The 20,680-nt window shown below is 45.0% G+C and overlaps 1 protein-coding gene and 1 long non-coding RNA gene across 3 annotated transcripts in view; one reads left to right on the forward strand and one right to left on the reverse strand.

Moving 5' to 3' along the window:
• Positions 1 to 20,680, forward strand: part of LOC108517468 (uncharacterized) — a 42,572-nt gene that overhangs the window by 13,491 nt on the left and 8,401 nt on the right. The gene's annotated exons all lie outside the window — the stretch shown is intronic.
• Positions 18,772 to 20,680, reverse strand: part of SUV39H1 (SUV39H1 histone lysine methyltransferase) — a 12,980-nt gene continuing 11,071 nt past the window's right edge. For both annotated transcript variants that reach the window (XM_017855428.1, XM_017855427.1), the window contains exon 6: positions 18,772 to 20,348. In XM_017855428.1, the coding sequence (XP_017710917.1) occupies positions 20,215 to 20,348 (134 nt within the window). In that variant the 3' untranslated portion in view covers positions 18,772 to 20,214. The remainder of the gene's footprint in view (positions 20,349 to 20,680) is intronic.

Below are 20,680 nucleotides of genomic sequence, written 5' to 3' on the forward strand. Positions count from 1 at the left end.
TTTTTTTGAGACGGAGTATCGCTCTGACACCCAGGCTGGAGTGCAGTGGCGCTGTCTCGGCTCACTGCAAGCTCCGCCTCCCAGGTTCACACCATTCTCCTGCCTCAGCCTCCCGAGAAGCTGGGACTACAGGCGCCCACCACCACATCTAGCTAATTTTTTTGTATTTTTAGTAGAGACGGGGTTTCACCGTGTTAGCTAGGATGATCTCGATCTCCTGACCTTGTGATTCACCTGCCTCGGCCTTAATTTTTGCATTTTTAGTAGAGGCGAGGTTTCACCATGTTGGCTAGGCTGATCTTCAACTCCTGACCTCAAATGATCCACCCACCTTGGCCTCCCAAAGTGCTGGGATTACAGGCATGAGCCACACCATGCCCGGCCGTCTCTGGTATCTCTATGGGTGTATGTTGCCGGGTTTGAGGCCTGTGGTCTCTGTGTGGTTACATGTCTAAGTTATGAGGTGTCTAATCTGTTTGCTGATGTGTATCCCAGCATGAGAACTCCCTGATCTTTTTTTGTAGGTATATGCCTAATGGTGTGAAGATTCTGATCTGTTTTCTGGTAAATGAACTGGGTTGAGATAAGTCAGACATCCTTGAGGGAGTTTTTTCAGGATGCGAGTTCCCTAATGTTTCCGAATACATATCTTAGGATGTAATGTCTCAGGGCTATTTGTGGATATATATCCCAGGTGTGAGTTTTCTCAGCCATTCATGGATGTACATCCCAGGTTGGTAGATATCTTAGGCTTTTGGCATTATTTACAAGCCTATGAGATTTCTGATTTGTATGCTCATATACGTAACAGGCTGCAAGTTGTATTATTTTTTAAGTGTATACATCCAGGGTATGAGGTTTCTGAGCTCTTTGTTGGTATGTCTCAGGGTCGAGGCCTTTGATCTGTTTGCAGGTGTATGTCCCAGGATTGTAGCTCTCTTATCACTTTGTGGGTGTATACCCCAAGATGTCAAGTATCTTTAATTATTCTGGGTGTATTTGCCAGGATGTGAGATAGCTAACATGTTGTGGGGTTCTTGTTGCAGGATTTTAGACCTGATCCATTTTGGTTATATTTCTCAGATGAAGTCTCTGATCTATTTTTGTGTGTATATTACAGTATGAGAGTTTTTAAAAAATATGTTGGCTGGGTATGGTGGCTCACACCTATAATCCGAGCACTTTGGGAGGCTGAGGTGGAAGGATCACTTGATCCCAGGAGTTTGAGACCAGCCTGGGCAACATAGTGAGACCCTGTCTGTACAAAAAATAAACAATTAGCCAGACTTGGTGGCGTACCTGTAGTCCCAGCTACTGGGGAGGCTAAGGTGAGAGGATCTGCCTGAGCCCAGGAGTTCGAGGCTGCAGTGAGTCTTTATCGCACCACTGCACTCCAGCCTGGGTAATAGAGTGAGACCCTGTCTCAAACAAACAAACAAACAAACAAAACCTCTTTTGCTTGCTTATCAAGGGTATGAAGTCTGTTCTGTTTGTGGGTGTATGTCCCAATTTGTGAGATCCCAGACCTGTTTGTGGGTATATGTCCCAGAACACATGTGTGTCTGCTCTCTTTAGATGTATGTCTCAAGGTAGGAGGTCTGTGGTCACTTTTTAGATGTATAACTCAGGATGAGGTATGTGAGCTGTTTGTGGTGTGTGTCCCAGCATTTCAGGTCTCTGAGCTTTCTGGAAGAGTGTGAAGTCTCCCATTATTTGTGCATGTATGTTTTTGTTGTGTTGACTTCAGGCCTCCGAAGATACCCATGTCCTAATCTTTGGAAACTGTGATGTGACCTTACATGCTAAAAGGTACCTTGCAAACAACATGGATGGAGCTGGAGGCCATTATCCTAAGTAAAATGACTCAAACAGAAAGTCAAAAACTGCATGTTCTCACTTATAAGTGGGAACTAAACAGTGGGTACACATGGACATACAGAGTAGAATAATAGACACTGGGGACTCCAAAAGATGTGAGAGTGGGAGAGGGGTGAGGGATGAAATACTACCTATTGTATACAGAGTACATTATTCAGGTGGTAGGTACACTAAAAGCCTAGACTTCACCACTACACAAGATATCCATGTAATGTAACTGTACTTGTACACCTAAATCTATAAAAATTTATATCTAAATTAATATATAAAAATTTAAGTGCTTGCTTCAGCAGCACATATACTAAAATTAGAATGATACACAGAAGATTAGTATGGCCCGTGTGCAAGGATGACATGCAAATTCGTGAAGCGTTCCAGAAAATTTTTTAAAAATTAAATTATTTGGCCGGGTGTGGTGGCTCACGCCTGTAATCCCAGCACTTTGGGAGGTGGAGGCAGGTAGATCATGAGGTCAGGAGATCGAGGTCAGGAGATTCGAAAGGACCATTCCTGCTACACGGTGAAACCCCGTCTTCTCCCAAAACTGCAAAAATAGCTGGGCGTCAGGTGGCGGGCACTGTAGTCCCGTACTAGGAGGCTGAGGCAGGAGAATGCGTGAGACCGGGGGCGGAGTTGCAGTGAGCCGAGATCACGCCTGCACCCAGTCTGGGCGGACTGAGCGAGGACTCCGTCTCAAAAAAAAAAACAAAAAAAAAAAAAGATAAATAAATAACTTATTTTAAAATGTTTATTAAAAACATTATTTTTAAGGGCCAGGCGCAGTGGCTCATGCCTGTATCCCAGCTTTGGGAGCTGCGGTGGGTGGAATCACTTGAGATCAGGAGTTTGGGACCAGCCGGCCAACATGGTGAAACCCTGTCTCTACAAAAAATAGAAAAATTGATGGGTGTGGTGGGTGCATGCCTACTAATCCCAGGCACTGGGGGGAACTGAAGCAGAAGAGAGATCGCTTGAGCCTGAGAAGTGGAGGTGCAGTGAGCGGAGTGGTGCCACTGCACTCTAAACCTGGGTGAAGAGTGGGAGACGCCATCTCAAAAAAAAAATTTTTTATTTTAAAGGGTACCTTTGCGATGCTGCTTAGATTAAGATCTTGATGATGGGGATATTTTCTTGGATTTTCCACTGAATGTAATGCACAGACTTGGGTCAGAGTAAGCGATATGATGACAAGTGTTTGTGATGTGGGTCCAGCTCACGAAGTCCTTGCACTGTTTCATGGGGGTATTCCAGGAAGGTGCACATCTAATTTTTTTGGACTGTTGTGGGTTGGCGGACTAAAGTCCCTTAAGATGTCCCCAGTGAAAAAAGAGATATGACAGGGACCCTAATGGATGGAAGGGAATGTGAATTGGTTGGAAAGCACCCCAGTCAGAAAGGAGATGCATGACAGAGGCAGATCAGAGAGATTTGAGAATGAACTGCTGTCGTTGTGAAAGATGGGAGAAAGGGAAAGGGATGAGGACTGTAAGGCAGCCTAGAACCGAAACGCAGACAACGTGTCTTTCTTTAGAGTCTCCAGAAAGAAGCAGCTCTGTTGACACTAACTTTAGTCCTAAGGCATTCTTGGGTTTCTACTCTCCACGATCGTAATATAATAATAAATTGTGTTTTTCACGACTAAGATTGTGGTGATTTTGGTTTCACAATAAGGAGAATGAGCACCTTGTCCAGGTGATATGTCTCTTGTCCGGTTGTTATGTGAACATGCCAAAGATGTGGAACCCCCATCTGTTTGTGACGGAGTTATTATTTATTTATTTAATTTATTTATTTTTGATGGATGGAGTCTTGCTCTGGTCGTCAGGCTGGAGTGCCGTGTCACAATCCTTGGACCTGAACCTCGCTCTGAGGGTTCAAGCAATTCTTCTGTCGCTTCCCAATGCTGGGATTACGGCGTGTGCCACCACGCCTGGTAATATTGTACTATTTTAGTAGGACAGCGTTTCACCATGTTGGTCAGGCTGGTCTCGACTCCTGACCCTCAGGTGACTCCACCCCACCTCCGCTCCCAAGTGCTAGGATTAACAGGCGTGAGGCACCATGGCCAGCTGAGTGCGTGTCTTATGTGGTGGGTCTTTCATTTGTGTAAGGTGTATGAAACCAGGAGAGGAGTCTCTGAACTGTTTGGCGTGTCTGTCCCTCATTTGTGTTCTCTGAGGTTTCTGTGGGTATATGTCTCAGGATATGGAGGTCTTGACCTGTTTGTGGGTGAATGGTCCTAGGATGTGAGGTTCTTGGCTGTTTGGGGGTGTATGTTCCAGTAGTGGAGGTATCTGAGTATTCTGTGGGTTGGGGTCAGCGGTTTGGGTTGGTTCTGGTGTTCTGTAGGATTTCTGAATATGATCTGCATTCATTTGAAATCTTTATGCAGGTTGAGCCTCACAAATCTGAAAAAATCCCAAACTCTTGAAATGCTTCAAAATCCAAACTTGGCCGGACATGGTGGCTCATGTCTGTATTCCAACAACCTTTGGGAGGCGAGGCGGAAGATGGCGTGACGCCCAGGATATCAAGACTTGCCTGGTCACATGTTGAACCGTTCTACTAAAATACAAAATTAGCTGGGGTGTAGGGTGCGCCACTGTAATCCAGCTACTCAGGAGGCTGAGGGCAGGGATCACCTTGAACTGGGGAGGTGGAGGTTGCAGTGAGCCGTGACCACCTGGCACTCCAGCTGGCAAAGCTCAAAGGGACACGCTCATTGGAGCATTTTAGTTTCAGGGTGTTGGGTATGCTCAACTGGGTGCACTATTCAAAAATGTGAAACAAATCCAAAATACAAAACATTTCTGGTCCCAAGATTTTGGGATAAGGGATATTAACTGGTACAAGGATGAGATGCCTCTGATCTCTGTTTGAGTGTATTCCAAGTGTGTGAGGTGTGAAATATCAGAGACCTCAAGCCTTCATAATATATTCACAATATTTATTATTTTCATTTTTGTGAGTTAATATATATTAATCTAATCTAATCATAATTTTGTTTATATTATTAATGTATTATAATTATATATTTATGTTTAATCTAATATTAATTATAATATATTATATAACATATAATATATTATAACATATTATATCTTATTATAAATATTGTGAAAAAAATTTATAACCACTATATATATAATATAGTATATTATTACTATAATAACATATATGTTCTCAACTATTTATATTGTGAATTATATTGTATGACTTATATTATATTAATATATCAGTATCATATAAGCATATGTTAAGTATATATTATATATACATAATAGTATATATAATATGTTAACATATTGACATGAACAGATAACTGTATAGTATATATTATATTTATATATTATATACCATAATATAATATATATTACTATATAATACAACATATATTATGGTTGTATTATATAGTAATATAATATATATTATGGTAACCATAATATAGTCACAATGCTTATTGTGACTATATTATGCATGGCTTGAGGTCTCTGATATTTTTGTGGGGATATGAACTCTAAATTCTCTGTGGGTGTATTCTGAAGATGTTAGGTGTTTACTCAGTCTCTGGCTGTTTGTTCTAGAATGTGAGATCTCTTCTTTGATTGTGGGTGTATGTTACAGGTTGAGATCTCTGTTCTGTTTGTGGATATCTTGGGGTGTGAGGTCTCTGATCTGTTTGTGAGTAATGTATTGCAGGAATTGTGGTCTCTCATCTCTTTGTGGGTGTATTTCTCAGATGAGGCCTTCATTCTACTTTTGCCTTTATATTGCAGTATTTAAGTTTCTAATCTCCTCATGTGTGTTTGTCAAGGATGTGAAGTATCTTCTGTTTGTGATTATATGTCCCAATGTGTGAAGTCCCCACCCTCTTTGTGGGTATATGACACAGAACATGTGCTTCACTTCTTTTTTGGATGTATGTCCAAGGGTGGGAGGTCCCTGATCCCTTTGGAATTATACAACATAGGATGTGGAGTCTTTGAGTTGCTTATGTGTGGTGGATACCTCAGCAAATGATGTTTTTCATTGCTTGTAGATGTATATCTCGGTCGGTGGAGTGAAGGTTCCCGAAATATGTCCACATCCTTATATCATTGGAACGTGTGAATGTGACTTTACATGTTAAAAGGTCCTTGCAAATGTGATTAAGTAATCGTCTTGAGATGTGGGGGTGGTTCTGGATTTCCCAGGTGAGCCCAGTGTTATCACAAGGGTCCTTAGAGGAGAGAGGCTGGATAGTCCAAGTCAGAGAAGCAGATGTGATGCCAGAAGCAGATATCAGAGAGATAGAGATTTGAAGATGAAATGCTCCTGGCTTTGAAGGTGGAGGAAGGGGCCACAAGCCAAGGAACGCAAGCAGCTCTAGAAACTGGAAAAGGCAAGGATACAGATTCTCCCCTAGAGCCTCCAGGAGTAGTGCAGCTCTGCTGACACTGTGATTTTAGCCCTTTGAAACCCATTTTTTTCTTCTGACCTGCAGAAAAGTAAGATAATAAATACGTGTTGTTTTATGATGTTATGATTATGATTTGTTACAGCATTGATCTCTGTTTATTGGTACACATCCCAGGATGTGAACTCCATGTTCTGTTTGTGAGTGTATATCTGATGGTGGAAGTCTCTGATCTGTGTGCAGGTGTATGAACCACATTGAGAGGTCTCTGAATGTTGAGGGTGTGTCCCAGAATCTGTGGTTTCTGAGATGTTTGTGTGTGCATGTCCTAGGATGTGACATCTCTGAGCTGATTTTTGGGAGCACATTCCAGTAGGTGAAGTCTTTGAGATATTTAAGGATTCTGTTCCAGGTTGTTAGGTCTGTCATCTGTTTGGGGGTGTTTCCTGTGACATGAGGTTTCTGATTTGTTTGGTTACATATGTACCAGGATGTTAGGTTGTTAGGTGTCTGGTCTGTTTAGGTTTATATGTCTAGGGTGTGAGGTTTCTGAGCTCTTTGTGGGTGTATGTCTCAGGATTGAGGCCTCTGATCTGCTTGCTGGTAAAGAAATGTCCCAGCACGTGAGCTCTCTGATCTGCTCATGGTTCTGTGTTACGAGATGTCAGGTCTATTTCCGGTATTTTCCTAACCTGTGAGGTCTCTGACTTCATTGGAGTTGTACATTGCAGGATTTGAGATCTCTGTTTGTGGGTGTGTGTCTCAGGAGTGTATGGTCTCTGCATTGCTTGTGGAGTATATCCCAGGACGTGAACTTTCTGATCAGTTCGTTATATATGACTCAGGGCCTGAGGTTTCTGATCTGTTTGTGGATTGTGTTGCGGAGTTTGATGTCTGTGGTCTCTTTATGGGTTCATGTGCAGGTTGTAAGGCCTCTACTCCGTTTGTGGGTGCATATCCCAGGATTTCAGTTCCCTGACCTGTTTGATGCTGTATGGCACATAATCTGAGGGCTCTGCACTATTTTTGGTATTTGAGGTCTCTGATCTGTTTGTGGTTACATGTCCATGTTGTGAGGTCTGTTATCTATTTGTCAGTATATGTGCCAGGATGTGAACTCCCTGATACACATGTAGGGGTGTATCTGATGTGAATTCTGTGATCTATTTGCAGGAGAATGAACCAGGGTGGAAGGTCTTTAACCTCTTTGAGGATATGTGTCCCAGAATATGAATTCTCTGGTCTATTTCTGGATTCATGTCCTAGGATGAGTGGTCTGTAATCTAGTTGGGTATGTGTGTCCAGGAAAGAAAGTTTGTGAACCCTTTGTGGTTTCAGGTCCTGTGGCCTCTGATGTTCATGGATACATGTCCAGTTTGTGATGTCTCTGATCTGTTGGTGTATGTCTCAGGATGTGAATTCCCTGATCTGTTTGTGGGTGGTGTCTGATGGTGTGAAATGTCTGATGTGTTCACTGGTGAATGAACCACTGTGTGAAGTCTTTGACCTTTGTTGAGGGTTTTATCATAGGATCTGAGTTTTCTGATGGGTTTGTAAAAGCATACCCTAGGAGATATTTGATCTTTGAGCTCTTTATGGATGTACATCCCAGGATGTGAGTTCTCTGAGCTGTTGGGGCATACGTGTTCTAATGTTCTAGGTTATCAGATCTCTGAAGGTTTTTTTAGGTTTATTTTCAAGCATATGTGATTTATATGCTGGCATATATATTCATATATATATGTAACAATATAGCTGTCCCTCAATATCTGTGGGTTGGGAGAATTGGTTCCAGGAGCCCTGTGTATACCAAAATCCATGAACGATCAAGTACCTTATATAAAATGATATGGTATTTGCATGTAACCTATGTAAATTCTTCTGTATAGATAATCTCAAGATTTCTTATAATACCTGACACAATGCTATGTAAGTAGTTGTTATACTACATTGTTTTATTTGTATTATTTTACTATGTTTTTAAATTATTTTTTCCCTCAGTGTTTTTGATCCAGAGTTGGTTGAATCCGAGGGCCGATAGTAGATATAATATATATATTGTATGTGTGTGTGTGTGTGTATAATATATATCCCTGATTTGTTGAGGTGTGTATGTGTCCAAGCTGTGAAGTTATTGAGCTATTTGTGGGTTATTTCCCTTGGTTTGAAAACCTCTGACCTGTTTGGAAGTATGTCTCAGAATATAAGCTCTCTGATCTCTTTATGGGTGTATGTTGCAAGATTTCAGGTCTGTGATCTATTTGTGGCTCTTTTTTCTAGCATGTGAGGTCTCTGGCTTGATTATGGGTGCTTATTGCAGGATTGAGACCTCTGATTTGTTTATGGGTATCTATCTCAGGTTGCAAGGTCTCTGATCTGTTTGTGGCTATATGTCTCAAGATGTCAGGTCTGTATACCTATTCTGCATATATACCCTGCAGGTAAGGTCTCTAGGCTGTTTGTAGTTTCATGCTGCAGGATTCAAGGTCTCTGATCTCTTTTTGGTTGTGTTTCTTACATGAGGTCTGTGATCTGTTTGCTAGTGAATGTCACAGTATGTGAGTGTCTCTTTTGTGTGTATTTGTCAAGGATGTGAGGTCTAATTCAACATGTCCCGGATTGTAAGGTACCTAACCTGTTATTGGGTTTATGTCTGAGAATGTTTCTTTCTGCAGTGTGCGTGTGTATGTCCCAGGTTTGGAGATTTGGTCTGTTGGGGGTGTATTTTGCAGTGTGTGGGGCCCCTGATATCTTCGTGGGTATACATCCTATTATGTCAGGTCCATGTTCTCTTTGAGTGTGTATGTCCCAGATGATGAGTTCTCTTATGTGTTTGTGAGTTGAATTCCAAGTGATTGAAGACTCTGAGTATTTTTTGGTATATGTCCCAGAATGTGTCTCTGCTCTTTGTGGATGTCTGTTAGAGAGTGGGAGGTGTCTGATCTATTTGGAAGTGTATGACTCAGGATGTAAAGTCTGTGAATTGTTTGTGTGTGTATGTAGGTCTCTGGTAGCTAATGGTACCCCAAAGATGTCCACTTCCTAATCCCTGAAACCTACAATTATGCTAATTTACATGGAAAGGGGGACTTTGCAAAGGTGATTGTGAGGGACTTTGCAGAGGTGACTTTGTAGAAGTTAAGCATCCTGAGATGGGGATGCTTATCCTAGATTAACGGGGCAGGCCCAGTGTAATCACAGGTGTCCTCATATGAGGGAGGTGTGAAGGCAAGAGTCAGAGAGGGCTATGTAGTGATGGAAGTAGAGAAAAGATGATGGACAACATATACAGAGATCAAAGAGAGCTAGAGATAGATGGATACAAGGAGAGACAGAGATGGGGAGAAGGAAGAAAGGGGGGTGGAGAAAGAGAGAGAGAGAGAGAGAGAGAGAGAGAAAGACTGAAGGTGAAACAGACCTCTGGCTTTGAAGATGGAGGAACAGGCCATGAGCTCAGGAATGTAGGCAGCCTACAGAAATTGGATTCTCTGGCCAGGCATGATGGCCCAAGCCTGTAATCCCAGTACTTTAGGAGGCCGAGGTAGGCGGATGAGAAGGTCAGGAGATGGAGACCATCCTGGCCAACCTGTTGAAAACCCATCTCTACTAAAAATACAAAATTAGCTTTAGCTGGGCGGGTGGTGCGTGCCTGTAAATCCAGCTCCTCAGGAGGCTTGGGCAGGGAGAATCGTTTGAAACGCAGGGGAGTCGGAGGTTGCACTGAGCCGAGACATTACGCCCCACTGCACTCCAGCCTGGCGAATAGAAGCGAGACTCTGTCTCAAAAAAAAAAAAAAAAAAGAAAAGAGAAAAAAAGAAAAAGAAAAAGAAAAAAGAAATTGGATTCTCCTCAAGGAACTCCAGAAAGAAGTCAGCTTTGCCAACACCTTGACTTTGACTTTTACCCTGTAAGACTCTTTGTCGGAAATGTAAGATCATAAGTTTTTTTTTTTGTTTTGTTTTGTTTTTTTTGGTGACAGAGTCTCACTCTCTCGCTCAGGTTGGAGTGCAGTGGTGCCACGTCAGCTCACCGCAACCTCTGCTTCCCAGGCCCAAGTGATTCTCGTACCTCAGCCTCCCGAGTAGCTGGGACTACAGGCGCCCGCTACCACTCCCGGCTTATTTTTGTATTTTTAGTAGAGACGAGAGAGGTTTTGCCACGTTGGCCAGGCTAGTCTCGAACTCCTGGGCTCAAGGGATCTGCCTACCTCAGCCTCCCAAAAGGCTGGGATTACAGATATGAGCCACCCCCAGCTGAGATAATAAATTTGCATTGCTTTATGACAAAAAGCTTTTTTAGTGGTTTGTTTCAGCAGCAATAGAAAATCAATACAGTGTCTCAGGTTGTGCTGTCTCTATCTGGTTGTCAGAATGTGAACTCCATGATCTATTTGTGAGGGTGTGTGTCTGATAGTGGAGGTCGCTGATTTCTGTGCAGGTGTCTGATCTGATTATCTATTTGGTGGTGTGTGTCCCAGAATTTGTGCTCTCAGCTTTTGTGGAGGAGCGTATGCTCTAGGATGAGACATTTCCAATCTGATTTTGTGTACATGTGCCAGCGTGTGAGTTTTCTGATCTGTTGAGGTGCATATGTCTAGGGTGTAAGGATTCCAAGCTCTTTGTGAGTATATTTCCTTTTTCTTGAAATTCTTGCCCTGTTTCTGGGTTTATGTCCCAAGATGTGAGACTCCCTGATTTGTCTGTCTCTGTGTCATGGAGTGAAGCCTCTGGTATGTCTGCTGGTGAATGAAGCAGAGAGTGAGGTCTCTCACCTCTTTTTTTGTTTGTTTTTTTGAGATGGAGTCTCACTCTGTCGCCCAGGCTGGAGTGCAATGGTGCGATCTTGGCTTACTGCAACTGCCGCCTCGCAGGTTCAAGCAATTCTCCTGCCTCAGCCTCCCAAGTAGCTGGGACCACAGGCGCATGTCACCATGCCTGGCTAATTTTTGTATTTTTAGTAGAGAACGGGGTTTCGCCATGTTGAACAGGCTGGTCTCGAACTCCTGACCTCAGGTGATCCGCCCACCTTGGCCTCCCAAAGTGCTGGGATTATAGGCATGAGCTACCGCGCCCGGCCTCTCACCTCTTTGAGAGGGTTCTCTCAGGAAGTGAGTTCTCTGATCTAATTCTAAATGGTTGGCCTAGGATATGAGGTCTTTGATCTGTTTGTGGGTATATATCCCTGGCATGAATTTTCTGAGCTGTTTTGCCAATATTTGGGGGTACTTATGATAAGCATATAAAATTTCTGGTTTGTGTGCTGGTATTTATAGCAGAAGTCAGGTTTTGTTGGGGTACATGTATCCATAATGTGAGGTTTTGGAGCACTCTGTGGGAGACCTCTGATCTCCTCTTGGGTCTGTACCCAAAGACAGCAGGTCTCTGTACTTCTTCAGGAGTATTTTCTGCATGTGAGGCCTGTGACCTGGTGGTTCGTGTCGTGGTATTAGAGGTCTCTGGTGTGGTTTCTGGTTGTTTCTCAGATAAGTCTGATCCATTTGTGCGTGTGTGTCATAGTATGTGAGTGTGTCATCTCCTCAGGGTGTTTGCAGAGGGTGTGAGTCCCATTGTCTTTGTGGTTTTATGTCTAATTTGTGAGGTTCCTGGCCTGTCTGTGGGTGTCTGTCAGTGAATGTGTTTTTTGTGTTCTTTGTGTCTGTGTGTCAAAGTCAGAAGTCTAGTATGTTCGAGGGTGTTTGTCCCAGGATGTGGGGTCCCTGATCTCTTCGCTAGTGTCTATCCCAGCGTGTCAGGTTCTGGTTCTCCTTGAGAATGTACTTGGCAGAGTGTGGTTCTCTTATGTCTTTGTGGGTTTAATCCCCAGGGTGTGAGGATATGAGCATCATTTGGCGTATGCCCCAGAGTGTGTGGCTCTCTGATCTTTTTGGATTGATGTCCAGGAGTGGGAGTTCTCCGATCCCTTTGGAGGTCTATGACTCCAGCTGTGAGATCTGTGAGCCGTTCATGGGTGAAAGTTCCAGGATGTGAGGGTTCTCTTTGTGCATGTATGTTCTGTTTCGTCAGATGATAGATCCCCAAATACGTCCCCACCTCATTCCTGGAGCTTGTTAATATGTTGTCTTATCTGGAAAGGGGACTTTGCAAATACATATTAGGTAAGCATCCTGAGATGGGGGCAGTTATCCTGGACAATCCAGGTGGGCCCACTGTCATCACAAGAGTCTTTATATGAGGAAGGTAGGACCTTCAGGGTCTGAGAAGACTGTGTGTGTCACATCAGAGAGGTCCATGTGATGACGGAAGTAGAGTCACAGAAGGTGATGCGATGACAGAAGCAGAGGTCAGAGGAGAAATTTGAAGCCAAAACTCTTGAATCATCTGATCTCTTGGGAGTTATGCTGTAAGATGTCATGTCTACCATCTGTTTATGGGTGTGTTTTTCAGCATATGAAGTGTGACTGGATTATGGTTGTATACTGCAGGATTTGAAATCTCTGATCTGTTTGTTTTTGTATGCTCCAGGATGTGAGATCTCTGAGCCATTTGTCCATGTACGTTGCTGGAGTGGAGGTCTCTGATCTGTGTGAGTGCATGTCCACGTTGTAAGGTCTCTAATCTTTTTGTCAGTGTATATATCCCATGATGTGAGCCCTCTGATCTGTTTGCAACTATATTCCCAAGATGTCAGTTATCTATATGTATCTGGGTATGCGTGTGTCTCGGGGTCTGTTATCTGTATTCTCTTTATGGGTGTGACCTCCCCTAGATGTGAGGTCTTTGATTTGTTTGTCATTGTATGTTCCAAGATGCAAGATTTGTGAATGGTTTGTGGGTGTGTTTTGCAGGATTTTATGTCTGTGATCTGTTTGAGGTTGTGTGTCATAGGATGTGAGGTTTCTGATCTTTTACTGGGCAAATTTCCTAGCATGCGAGGTCTGTGAACATTTTGTCAGTGTCCCAGGCTATGTTATCTCTGATCTCTTCACATGTATTGCCAAGCGTTTAATGTCTCTGATTTGTTTTTTGCTGTTTGTTCCAGGACGTGAAACCCCAAACTGTCTGTGGATATGTGTCCCAGGGTGCGTGGTCTCTGATCTGTTTGTGGATTTGTATATCCCAGTGTTTGTTTACTGTCTGTGGATTCATTTCCCAGGATTTTTTTAGTGTATTTCCTAGATTGTGCATTTATCTGGTCTTTCTCAATGTATATCCCAGGGTGGACAGTATCTGTTCCTTTGTGGGTGTATATTCCTTGGTTTATGATCTCTGATCCTTTGTGGGTTTATATTTTAGGATGTGAAGTCTCTGTTGTGACTGTGGGTGTGTGTCCTAAGACGTAAATTCTCTGGCCTCTTTTTGGGTTTATGTTCCAGGATGACAGGTCGTCCATCTAGCCCTATGTGTATTTCTAGCCTGCAAGGTCTGTTACCTATTTGTGGGTATAAGTCCAAGGGTATGAATTCTCTGATCTCTTTGAGGATCAGTGTCCCAGAATGTCAAGTCTCTGGTTTGGTTATGGGTGTATGTCAAGATGTGAGCTCTCTGATCTCCTTGTGGTTGTATGTCTCAGGATGTGAGGGTTCTGATCTGTTCTTGTATGTTTGTCAGCAGTGTATAATCTCTTATCTATTTGTGGCTCTGTGTCCCAGGTTGTGAGGTTCTGACCTGTCTTGATTTCTTTGTCCCAGCATGTGAGATCTCTGAGATATTTGGGTTTATGTCCCAGGAATTGAGTCTCTGGTTTCTTTGTGAATGTGTGCCCCAATTAATATGTGAGGTCCCTGATGTAGTCTTTGGTTTATTTCCCAAGGTGTGAGTGCTCTGATCTACTCATGGGTATATGTCCTGGCATGTGAAGTGTCTGGTATTTTTATGTGTATGTGTCTCAGGGACTGAGTTCGGTGATCTGTTTGTGGGTATAAGGCCCCAGATGTTAGTTCTCTGAAATATTTGTGGGTGTATGTCTCAGTTTGTGTGGTTTTTGATCTTTCTGTGAGTATGTCACAGGATGTGAGGTCCCCATTCTTTTTGGGTGTGTGTTTCCTAGAATTTGAATTTTCTGAGCTCTGTGTGTGTGTGTGTGTGCGTGCATGTCACAGGGTTGAGGTCCCTGGTCTGTTTGTTGGTGTATGTCCAGGATGTGAGGTCTCTGATCTCTTTGGGTGTGTACGTCCCACAATTTGAGGCCTCTGAATTAGTTGATATTCTGCATCCAGCATATTAATTCTCTGAATTGTATTTTGGGGTCTATACTCTTAAGTCTCAGAAGGATTCTGAATCCTGAATTCGAGGGTTCTGCGCTTTTTCTGGTCTACATTCCAGGGGGGTGAGTTCACTGGGCTGTTTTGCGGGCTGTGTTTACATTGTGAGGTCTCTGAGCTGTTTGTCCACTGGTGTCCTAGGATACATGGTCCCTGAGCTCTTTTGGTTTCAAAGTCCCTTGACCTGTTTGGAATATATTTTCAGGTGTGAAGTCTCTGTTCCTTTTCAGAGGGCTCAGTTCCGGGGTTTGATATATCTGACTCATTAGGGGTTTGTTCCAGGGTTAAGGTCTCTGAGCTTTTAATGGGTGCGTTTGAAGGTCTATAGGTGTGAAATTTCTTAACTCTCTGGTTGTCCCTGTGCAGAGTATGATGTCTCTGAACTATTTAGCAGTCTCTCTTTTCAGGTGTGAGGTTTTGTACCCTTGTATGAGAACTCTGATGTATTTGAGTATCACCCCCGAACTGTTTTGAGCCAATGTCCCAAACGAATGAGTTCTCTGTGATGCCGTGGGTTTTGTCCTAGGGTTGATTTTTCTGAGCAGTTTCAGGATCTGTTTCCAGAGTCTGATGTCTTTGTACTAATGTCTTTTTACTGTTTCAAGCTTCTGGAGTGGTTCACCCTCTGTGTCTCAAAGTGTCAGATCTCTGATCTCTGTATTCCTTGGTATTGAGGTCCCTCAACTGTTATGTTTCCAAGAGTGAGACAGTTCCTGTTGGGGGAGTCTCAGTCCCAGGGTATGAGGTCTGTGACTTATTAGGGGTCTGGTTCTAGGGTTTGGGGTCTCTGAGCAGTTTGGGGTTCTGTTATCAGTTTCTGACATCTCTCTAGTGTTTGGGGGTCTGTGCCCAAGTTGTATGTCACTGGGTCACTGGGCTATTTGGGGGTCTATATCCTAGGGTGTAAAGTTTGTCAACTCTGAGCATTTTTGCATTGTCTGTCTGCTGTGTGAGGTCTCTGGCATGTTTGTGGGTTTACTTTTCAGGTTGTGAGGTTAACTCTTTGAAGGTTTGTGTCCCATAATGTGAGGTGCTTGAGCTGTGTGGGCATACTTAGCCAGGATGTGATGTCTCTGAACTGTTTTCATGTCTGTCTCCCAGGTTAGAAGTTCTCTGAGTCATTTGGGAGCCTGTGTCCACAATGTGAGGAAGGTCCTAAGCCGTTTTGGGTCTGTGTTCCAGTTACGAAGTCTCTCCACTGTTTGTGGCCAACTTTGCACAAAGGTATCAAAGCTGTTTGGTGATCCATGTCCATGACTGTCAGCCATCTGAAATCTTTCTGGATGAGGACAAAGGGCAAGTTCTATGAATGGTTTTGAGGACTGAGTCCAGGGTGTGATATTCCTGAAGCATTTAGAGGTCTGCGTTTAGAGTGGGAAGACTCCAAACTGTTTGGGGGTCTGAGCCTAGGATAGGAGGTTTCTAAGCTGTTTGGGGTCCGTGTCCAGGGGGTGTGATCTCAGTTCCTCAGGGATTTTGTCATAGGGTGTGAGGTCTTTAAGCTCTATAGAGGGTTTGTGTCCACATTTTCAGGTCTGTGAGGCCTCTGAGCTGTTTGGGGATCTGTCTCAGTGTATAAAGGCTGTGAGCTATTTCAGGGAGCTCTATGTCCAGTATATGACATCTCTGAACAGGAATCTGTGTCCAGGGTGTGAGCCTCTCAGTAGTTTTCAGGCCTCTGTTCCAGCATATGTGATTTTAGGGCTCTCTAGTATTGTGTCCGTGGTGTGAGGTCTCTGGGCTGTCTGGTGGTCTGAGAAGAGGGTGTGAGGTCTCTGAACTGTTGGTCCATTTCTGTCCCAGTTTGTGAGTTCTCTGAGAAATTGGTGGATCTTTTTCCCTGATTGTGAAGTCTCTGAGCTTCCCGGAGGTCTGTAATCAGATTTCTAGGTCTCAGAGCTCTTTGGGTGTGTGGGTTACAAAGCGTGAGGTGTCTGAAGTGTTTGGTATTGTCTGTTACCAATAGAATAGAAATATATTGATTCCTAGGCTGCCTTGGCTCTGAACTGTTGAGGGGTCTGTGTCAGAAGGCGTGAGGTCATGTTTGAGCTGTAAACAGATTTGATTCCCAGGTATGAGTCCTGTGAGCAGGGTCTGTTTCCAGGCTGTGAGATCTCTAAGCTCTTGGGGTCTGCGTCAAAGACTTGAGTCTCTGAGTTGTTTGTGGCACTATATTCACGTGTAAGGTCTCTGGGATGTTTACTTGTCTGTTTTCGAGGGTGTCTCTGAGCAATTTGTGGGTCTCTATCCAAGGTATGAGGTTTCAGAACCATTTAAGGATCTGTTTTCAGAGGGCGAGGTATCTCGGGTGTTTGGGCAGTCTGTTTCCAGGGCATGGCAGCTCAGTTGTTTAGGGGTCTGTCCCAGGATATTAAGGATCTGAGGGGTTTGGAAGTCAATGATCAGGGTGTGGAGCCTCCAAATAGTTTGGGTAGTGACATCTCAAGTTGTAAGGTCTTTGAGATGGTTGTGCATCTCTGTCATCAAAGGAAAGTTATCTGATGTGTTTGAGGTCTGAATCCCAGTATATGAGGCAGTATGTGAGGTCTAAGAGCTGTTTAGGAGTCTGTAGCCCATAGTTTCAGTGAAACCTGTGTTACTTGCGGTGTGTCCAGTTATGAGAGCTCTGAGATATATGTAGGTGTGTATCCCAGGGTATGGGGTTTCTGAGAAGTTTGGGGTCAATATTCAGGGTATATGGTCTATGAGTCCTTATACCCAAGGTGCCCTGTGTATGTCCTAGGTACCCTGTGTATGAGGTCTCTGGGCTCTTTGGGATCCTGTCACCTCTGTATGAGGTCTTTGAAATATTTGGGTATCTGTGTCATGGCACGTGAGGTCTCTGAGCAAAAACAAAGAGCACTGGCTCCCATTCAGGTTGAGAGATGATGAAAATGAGTAAGTATATCTGAAACGTGCTCTTCGTTCTCCACTTTATACCCTGGCACCATATAGATGCTCAATAAATATTTGCAGAAAAAGCTTCCCCAGCACACACAAACTTTTCATTTTGAATACAGGAGGCAGATTTTGGGTTCAAAGCCTTTAAGAGCAGGGAAGTTCCAGCTAGAAGGTCTAGCTAGAATATTATCACATTTTAATATTTCCATTGATGTATTTCTCTGGTTATTTTTGTTTGCTTATGGCAAGTGATTATGGTTTTTCCATTTAGACAGCAGTGGATTTGGTTTTCTCTCTCTCCACTTTGCTCCATAGCACCTGAGGCCTGGGCACTTAGGCAGGAGGTGGCAGGGTCTAGCCAGACACTACCAGTCATGGCTGGTCACCACCAGTCATGGCCAGTCAAGACTGATCAAAGCTGGTTATGGCTAGTCTAAGCTGGTCAAAGCTGATCACGGCCAGTCAAGGCCAGAAACCACTGGTCATGGCTGGTCAGGATGGGTCAAAGCCAGTCATGGCCAGTCCAAACTAGTCAATTATAGTCACAGCCAGTCACAGCTGGTCCAGGTTAGTCACAGCAGGCCAAGACCAGTCAAGGCTGGTCAAAGCTGGTCAAAACTAGTCCATTTCAGTCCCTGCTAGTCCAGGCCAATCCAAGCCAGTTCAGGCTGATCACAGCCAGTTTAAGCAGTCAAAACTGGTCAATCTCAGTCCAAGCCAGTCCTGATTGGTTAAGACGAGTTGAGGCCAGTCACGGCTAGCTACCACCAGTCACAGTCAATCATGACAAGTCAAAGTCGGCCAACACAGGTCAAGATCAGTCAAGTCCAGTCAAAACCAGTTATGGCCAGTCTAAACCAGTCAATTTAATTGCATTGTTTTGAGATAGGGTCTGGCTCTTTTTTGGAGACAGACAGGCTGGAGTACAGTGTTGAGATCTCAGCTCACTGCAACCTCCGCCTCCCAGGCTCAAGCAATCTTCCCACTTCAGCCTCCTGAGTAGCTGGGACCACAGGCACATGCCACCACACCTGGCCAATTTTTGTATTTTTAGTAGAGACATGGTTTCACCACATTGCCCATGCTGGTCTCGAACTCCTGAGCTCAAGCAATCTGCCTGCCTCGGCCTCCCAAAGTGCTGGGATTAAAGATGTGAGCCCACACCCAGCCTTAAGTGCATTTTAAAGTTTAAGTATAAAACAAACTTATTTTAGGTCAAGATGTTATATAGACAATGGTGTAATATGCTGTGGGGGCTGAAATTTTGAGGATTAGAGTCAAATGGCTGAGGTTTGAGGAACATGTTCCTGGGCAAACCCAGCTCCCAGCCTCTATCCCCTCAACCCCCACCCACACAAGCACCTCACATCTTGGTTTGTTCAGTCGACAGTTCATTTTATTGATGCCCACTCCAGGCTGCGTAGAGTTGAGGGGTGTACAAGAGGAGAACCAGATTCAGTCCATGCCTGGAGGTTAGTCTGGGGGGCCGGCGGGATGGACACACAGACAGACACATAGATCTGGCGTCTGATAGCAGGGCATACAGTCTCACGTAGGGGCACTCTGGGCACAGGTAGTCAGAAAGGACTTCCTAGAGAAGACCTCACGGGGTGGGGGGAGCAAGGAGCAAGGCAGCCATCAGAACCTTCACCTTTTGTACATTTGTAGGCAGGTGACTTTTGAGACCAGTGGACCCAGGATGAGCACAAAGGGCTGGGGTCTGGGAATGGCAGGCAGCAAGGGCTTCCCTCTCGCCTCGTCATCCCATAGTGGGGAAGCCATCTACCCCACTCCCAATTCTTGGCCTGTACTTTGCCTTCTGCCACATGGGCCCTTTCCTGGGATCCACCTCCGTGGTTTTCAAGGCTTCCCTGAGACAATCCACGTGGACCAGGTGCTCTACCCAGTGCCTGGCACCTCATCACCACCCCATCAATGCACACTCTTGTCCTAAGTGCTATCTACGGACTATTTAGATCTTGGTTCCAGCTCTGAGTGGTGTCAGCGGTCTTGACACCCCAGGTCAGGGCCCCCAGCAACCGTAGAGCTCCCAAGAGCCCTAGGTACCTTCTCTGCACTGTGAAGGCAGAGCTTGGTCCCAACCCACCTCCAGGGCTGGCCAGCTCTGTACTGCCTTCCTCTTACTGCTCAGTGGGCCATGGACACCCACTTCCCTTCCAGTGGCATGTGGGCATCCACTTCTCAGATATGCAGCCCTAAAGAAGAGACCCTACAGCTCTTTGGGCCAACACTAGCCAGCTGTAAGCACAAGCAGAAACCAGCCTCAGCCCGTAGCCCAGGGACCCCCTTTCTTTCACTAGTACAAAGTTTCTGTGGTCGGAGAACCAGCTTCATGTCGGGCTGGGCACTCTGGCCTCTGATGTCTGCCTGCCCTGGGGTTGCTTCCCCATACCTTTGGGGTAGTAAGGAGGAGGCCTGCAGTAGACCCCTCAAGCTCCAGGCAGAAGCAGGTGCAAAAACAAATATATTCTGGGGCTGGGCTGGGACTCACCCCTTGGACCTCCTTAATAGGCCATGAATCCCAACGACAGAAAGTCTTGATGTTGAAAAACTATTTCTGAAGGTGGGTGGGGGTTTGTAAGTGCAACCCACAGATGGGGCTGGGACAGGGAAAGGGGACTCCTGGAGTCAGTCCTCACCACGGCCACAGCCCTGAATGTAGAGCAGGTAGGAGCAGGTGGGGGCAGGTGGAGGCAGGCGAGGCCCTGGCAGTCATTCTCGACAGGAGGGCAGCGGTGGGGGAGGTGCGTGTAGCTTCAGGCCCCCTCGGTCAGTCTGGCCTCAGACTTCTAAGGGCTAGAAGAGGTATTTGCGGCAGGACTCAGTCCCACACTTGCACTCAATACGGACCCGCTTCTTAGGGGAGCCAGGGAGCCCAGCCAGGCCAAAGTTGGAATCCATGCGGGTGCTCTCCATGTCCACGGGGTCCACTGTGGAGTCACAGCCAGGGAGGAGAGGAGGGAAGGAGGCAGGGAGGGAGGGGGAGGAGGGAGGGAGGAAGGCAGGAAAGGAGGCAGGGGACTTGTTAGAAGGCCTGGATGAAGGGTCCCACTACCCTTTATACCATGAGACCAAGGATCTTGGGGGCTGGGAGCAACTCTGGAATTTGAGTTGGGAGATCTTAGGGTTGGTGGTTTGGGGCTAGGGCCAGGGCTCAGCACTGGAGGTTGTTCAGGTCAGGGGTTGAGGAATGCTGGGGGAGGCAAGGAGCTGTCAGGGAACCAGGAGGGTCATTTTAGGTGGGGGGGGGGGGGGGGGGGGG

This window comes from Rhinopithecus bieti, unplaced genomic scaffold, assembly GCF_001698545.2.
Source record: "Rhinopithecus bieti isolate Rb0 unplaced genomic scaffold, ASM169854v2 scaffold_41728, whole genome shotgun sequence".
NCBI classification, from domain to species: Eukaryota; Metazoa; Chordata; class Mammalia; order Primates; family Cercopithecidae; genus Rhinopithecus; species Rhinopithecus bieti.